The sequence below is a fragment of the Aythya ferina genome (genome assembly GCF_964211825.1).
Source record: "Aythya ferina genome assembly, chromosome: 5".
NCBI lineage: Eukaryota > Metazoa > Chordata > Aves > Anseriformes > Anatidae > Aythya > Aythya ferina.
The window spans coordinates 31,543,547-31,549,546 of record NC_140301.1 but is presented as its reverse complement, the minus strand read 5'-3'; the positions used below and the strand labels follow the sequence as shown (position 1 = coordinate 31,549,546).

The window sequence follows — 6,000 nt, the reverse complement described above, 5'->3', positions numbered from 1 at the left end:
CTAACATGTTACTTCGACACAGACAAGTTACTGTGTTTTATTTAAATTTGAAGTAGTTAAGGTGCAGCTGATACTGACATAAGCATTATTTTGTTTTTTTTTGTTTGTTTGTTTGTTTTTTGTTTGTTTTTTGTTTGTTTGTTTTTTGTTTTGTTTTGTTTTTTGTTTTTGTTTTTGTTTTTTGTAAGATCAGCTTCTCTGTTGTAACTAAACAGGTTTGCCAAGTACTTGCATTATTAAAATAATTCATAAAACAAATAATTATTTTGGTCTCCATCTAGAAAATAAGCAATCTCAACAAATCACCTTATGCTATTTATAGTAGTTGCACAAAACCTTTGTTACTGTGGTGGTTTTACCGTGCTAGGCAGCCAAACATTCCTGCCAGACCCAGTATAGTTAACATTCCAGCCCTACCCAGTACAGTTACTTGTATATATTCAAGGACTAACAAAAAGTTATGTAATCACCCATGAACTGTCCATGGATATCAGTGAAAAACAGTTAGTTTGTCCTCTTACCACAAAATCTGAATGTCTCTCAGTGTTGGTGTTTTTATTCTCACAGAATCTCTATCCCATAATAACAAGAAATACTATTAGACCAGTTGAAACTAATGGGAAGTAGATGATGAGATGGATATTCTAAACACCATAAGTATTTAAGGAAAAACACAACCACAGGTCAGGTACTTACACATGCACCAGAAGAGCACTTCGTGACTCACTACAGGGTATGAAGCAGTCACTTCCAGAGGATTTTCCAAACCCAAATATCAGTGGCATAATAAAACTGATAAATTCAGAAGTATGGAAAACTTCAGTTTTACGCATGAAATCTCAGCTTTTCTATATCTTTTATGTTTAGCTTTGCATGCTATATACAATAAAATTTCAGGCTGACATTAAAACAAAATATAGTTTTCTCATATTCTTTGAGATTGTCCACTTTTATTACACGTTTTTCTATTGCATTGAATTTGCAATAAATTAAACAACTGTATCTCATTTATCATCACATACAACTTTTGCTAGTGCAATAAATTTTGACAGTTATTTTGCTGTTCCACATTCATGCATTCAAAAAACTCATCAATAAGCCCCATATTTCCTAACCTTTGATTTACTGCATATATATATAGATAGATAGATAGATAAACACATGAAAAAAAATAAATCACAAGCAGTGCAAACCTGCTTAAATAAAGCAAAAGATCTTAATCACCATTAATCTTTTTGATAAGTTTATCCAGGATTGCCACTCAGTGGAGAGGAACTACAGGCTAAAATAAGTCTTAGTACTTTCCCAAGTCCATATATTCATTCATCAACAGGTCTTGATTCTTCTGCAGGGGAAGAAAAAGTGATATAGGCATCTTTCTGAACTCAGGACAGCATTCATTTTTTGTGTTGCTGTTTCTGCTCTATTGCTGAACTCAAAGCCTGAAGAATCAGATGCTTGTTGTTCTGAATGTTGTAGCTGGTCAGTTTTACCAGCTTGTCAAACTGATCCTCTGTGTAGGTAAAGCTGTTTATGCAGTATGGGGAAAAAAGGCTGGAAACATCCACATTGCCCTCTGCCATCTCAGCAGGGCTACGCTCCACACCTGCCAAATCAATAAAAGTTATTGATAGGACATAGAGATGGTCATACATCCTCCTCTCCAGGTAGGGACCAATGTTGCTCCTCTCTACCCTGACACCCACGTTCCTCCCCATGGGAGCCATGGCAGCTGATGACACTGAAGGGTGGGTGGGTGGGTGGTAGGAGGACCAGCTCTGTTCCACAGCTTACCTGGCTCTTTGTATTTTCTGAATGTGTCATTCACCAGTGGGAAAAACACCACTGTTGGTGCCTCTGGGGTCTCTGCATCTTCAAAAATGTAACACTCCTTTAGATTTTTCTTTTCCTCTTCACTCAGGTGGATTTTGGGAAATGGGATTCCCTGTTTTAAGAAGTACTTGGAGGCTTCTTCCAAAGGCTGCATTCAGACAGGAAAAAAGGTCAGAAATTCTGTCCCTCTTCACAATGCACAACACATCCATCAAAGGCACTAAACAAAGATCAGGTAGCAGCTTTCACTGCCAGTGTTTCTTCTGATCTTTGTCTCTTTCATGAGAAATCAAGTTTTGGTTATCAACAGAGCAAGATTTCAAGACTCCAACTTGCACTCCTGATTGTTGTCCTGCCTCCTCTTTCTCAGCCTTTATCTGCAAGATAAATAAGATGTTCATAGCTGTGGGGTAGGGGTGTCCCAGTCACTTAGGACACAGAAACATGCCCCTTACTGGAGAAAATCCTGAAATGAGCAGCATGGAGAGGAATTTAAGGTGGTATATTTTTAAAACATCAATTCACAGAAGTACAAAATTTAGTTAATTTGTCATGAAATATTTAAAAGCCTCTAACTGTCCTAGATGCCTTAGATAGTTATATAAAGTGATGTAGGCATCTGGGAGCAAATGTCATATTGACTGAAATGTTAACTTAATCTTGGGATGGGTAAAGTCACTTCTGAAAGTGGGAATTTTATTCCTGAATCTGGTTGCCATTTATGAAAACTTTAGTCTTCAGGAAGTTCTGTCCTATCTCCATCTGGTACCAGGGATTATAGTTCAGATTGTTAGCTATTTTTGTCATGCTTGCTGTTTCAAATAAAGGACAATTATTATTCTCCATGACTTAGAAAAATAAATAAATAAATAAATAAATAAATAAATAAATAAAAATCAAGCCATTGTATAAGAGAGACAAATTACTTGTAATTTGCATGTGGATATCTTTAGGAGGTATCACAATAAATTAAATGAGCTCATCAGTGGTCAATACCGGTCCCAGAGAAACACCCCACACAGAGTACATAGACAGCTGTATTGAGGTTCAAGGAGCACATAGGTATAAGAATGCTCACTGATCACAGGCTTAATTAAAATAAAAGATTTAGAAAACTGGTACTACTTCTGTTCTCCTTAGGGGACTGGCTGTGGTATATTAGCAATAGTGTGAGACCCAGATACATAGAAAACTGGAGCTGTACACCAATAATCCTTTTCTCCCAATATCAGTTTCTTCTACATAAATTATTCTGACTCCTTAGGATTTAAAAAGGGTGAAAAGACAGTTGTCATTACTGAGGAGAATAAAGTGGTCATCGCACCGACGTCTGTGATCCAGAAGAATAATTTAAGTGTAGGACAACATCCACTTTTCTTTCTGGCCTCATGAGTGGTGGGTAGCTTATATCAATGTATCCTGCTGTGTCTGCAAGGCACAGGAACTCTGCTGTTTCTGTCAGCTGGTTGGGGAAATTCTCTAGTACAGTATCTAAAAGGAAATATTTCTTATGATGAGTGATTCTCCAAAGAAGTAATATATTTTCTGTTTGGCTAATAAAAGAGGAAATAATAATGAAAGAAATTACTTTTCTTTTACTTCTACTCATTACTTTTTCCAAGACCCTGCTTCACTCCTGAAGTTGTCTTAACTCAGAAGATAAAGATCTATCCACAACAAAAAGACAGAGCTCCTTTATGTCTTCTGCTGCTGTCTTTCCATCCCCAACAAGCAGTAGCTGCCCTTCCCAAGTACCAAGGGACTTTTTGGAGTATCTGTTAAACATTTTAATTTTAGTAACAACAGAGCTGTGCCACAATTACAGCAGTTTTACAAATTCACTTTTGAAATTTTACTACTTATCTTGAAATTTTTGTTTCCAAAGTGAAGAATTAAGCCTGTTCATCATCTGCCTTGTCTTCACTAACAAATATACCAACCATCTAACCAGAAGAAATTAATATTCAGAAATGGTTACCTTTCCATATATGAAAGCTTTTGCTCTGAAGGTATTCATTGTGCATCTGGAACCCCTTCAGAAAGTTGTAGAACTTTGAAACCATCACTCGCTCAGACAGGACCTCCCGAACAATGCCCATGATGCCACATTCAGGGGTGACTAAGTAAGTCTCTAGCTCATGGTTCCTGACTGGTAGAGAAGGCTCGTCTCCTTCTGATAGGTAGAGGAGATAAACAAGTTATTGTTTTGATAGTATTCTTTGCAATACTTAAAATTGTAATAAAATAATTATATAACTATAGTATACTATAATACCAGCTAAAGTATAGACGATCCTTGTAAGACTTGGTAACATAGAATCAAATAAATATCAGAATAGGAATAAAAAAAAAAAAAAAAATCAATGGTCAGTAAAGTATATTCCATTAAAAAAAAAAAAAAAAAAAAAGAAGAAGAATGAGAACAGAAACAAACTTCTTAAAGCTGGAAAAAAGTGATCTATTGTTTGATAGAAGTCATAGGTGGGTTCCCTCTGTGAAAATCAATAGAGGCTAAGAATCCAGGCCAGTTTCTTTCAAAGCTAGTCCAAACTGGCTTTGAAAAAAAGTGCTGTCAGAAGATTTAGACACCTGGAAAAGAGCAGAAAAAAAGGATTGTGCTAAATGACACCTTATCAGATTGGGAATGAAGGCCAATGACTTTCTATCATCTGTGGCATTTACTGGGGGAAGGGTTCTGCAACACTTCCCTGGAGAAAGTGATGAAAAGTATGTGAACCAGACTCAATCACATTTGAACACAGGGAATACAGACAACACCTCTAAATAGGACACAGAGTTCCACATAACTGATACGTCTTTAACAACAAGAACAGACAAAAAAGGCGTGATCTGACAAGGCAGACAGAGAACACAGCACTGAGTTTGTTTCAACATGCAGGTTTCCTGAAAGGCCCCTGGCAAAGATTATCTGCTTAAAACTTTGGTAGTTTTATATTTGGTAGCAAATCAACACTTACACAGATTCAGTGCAAGCGTGACCAATGTAAATAACATTGCTATGGATCAATGCAGACATTAGAGAGTAAACTCAAGTAGATAGCGGTCCCCAGGGGACAAAAAAAAAAAAAAAAAAAAAAAACCACCTTTAACTTTACAAAGCTTTCATTAAGAGATTTCCTTCTATATGTATCTGGATGTTATATTCATTTATATATTTGTAAAGCAACAGATAAAGTAGAAAAATAAATATAACCAACCAACATCAACAGCCCTGTGTTGGGTGCACCTCAGTGAGCACCTTTCTGAAGGATCTGATGAATGCCAGGCATCCAAGAGGTTGTATGAAAATACATTGCTCCACAGGCCTGTGCAGTGATAGAGAAAAGGGTAACTCATTAGAAATACTTAAACGGAAAATATCCCTTTGCTTTTTCCACAGGATTTAAAACATAACTTTTCAGCTCTTGCAAGGAGTCTCAGAATGCCACAAGGTTTCTGAACTCTAACCAAAAACAATACTAAGTTCTTTTATAGCAACTCACAGTTTGCCCTCCAGAGGAACCTACATGGTTTTAAACATTGTTCCAGGCCTTCAGCCACCATAATTCATTGTCACATACAGTTATTGCCAATGTTTTGCAAGCCACCTTTTTCTAGCCTGCATATTCCTGTCCTATAAGCATCTCTCAGAGAATAAAACCATGCCATTTCACATAAAGTAAGAGTCTGGTCTATAAAATATGTCATATACAACTGTATACATAATTAAAGATTTAGAGTTTGCTCCTGAACAGCCAGGATCCAAGTAGTTAGAGTACAATTTGGGATGGCCTGCAAAGCAGTCCTCTAAAACAACACACCTTCAGTGTCCATTGTACACTTTCTCTTGACACCAGTTGAGTGAGACTAATCTACCTCACATACCTCTTCTTATTCCCATTGTCCTTAGTCCTTTTCTCACTTTTGTCCTTGCACTTAAGACATTACCTCTCCCTGCAAATTACACCTCACTTTTATCCTTAAATTGCCGTGCTTAACTACCAGCATTGTATCCCAAGAGGGCACTTACATTGCATCACTAGGTGGCAACATAGCTCTAACTCTCTACTCTATCCTTCCTAAAGATGCACTTACAGCTTTAGGGTCACCAGCCTAATTAAGGTACTGGGAGCAAGAACCCAGAGCTCAACCCAGACTGGATGTGCA

At 37.0% G+C, this 6,000-nt stretch overlaps 1 protein-coding gene across 6 annotated transcripts in view; it reads right to left on the bottom strand.

The window, feature by feature from the left end:
• Positions 1 to 930: 930 nt before the first annotated feature.
• The window catches only part of LOC311437552 (cytosolic phospholipase A2 epsilon-like), a 29,395-nt gene continuing 24,325 nt past the window's right edge, over positions 931 to 6,000 (bottom strand). For 5 of the 6 annotated variants that reach the window (XM_084520937.1, XM_084520940.1, XM_084520938.1 and 2 more), the window contains 5 exons: positions 5,052 to 5,159; positions 3,812 to 4,006; positions 3,158 to 3,324; positions 1,795 to 1,981; positions 931 to 1,606 (listed from right to left, as the gene is read on the bottom strand). In XM_084520937.1, the coding sequence (XP_084377063.1) occupies positions 1,398 to 1,606; positions 1,795 to 1,981; positions 3,158 to 3,324; positions 3,812 to 4,006; positions 5,052 to 5,159 (866 nt within the window). In that variant the 3' untranslated portion in view covers positions 931 to 1,397. Of the gene's footprint in view, positions 1,607 to 1,794; positions 1,982 to 3,131; positions 3,325 to 3,811; positions 4,007 to 5,051; positions 5,160 to 6,000 lie in introns of those variants that run through there. The other variant, XM_084520942.1, reaches the window with a different exon arrangement.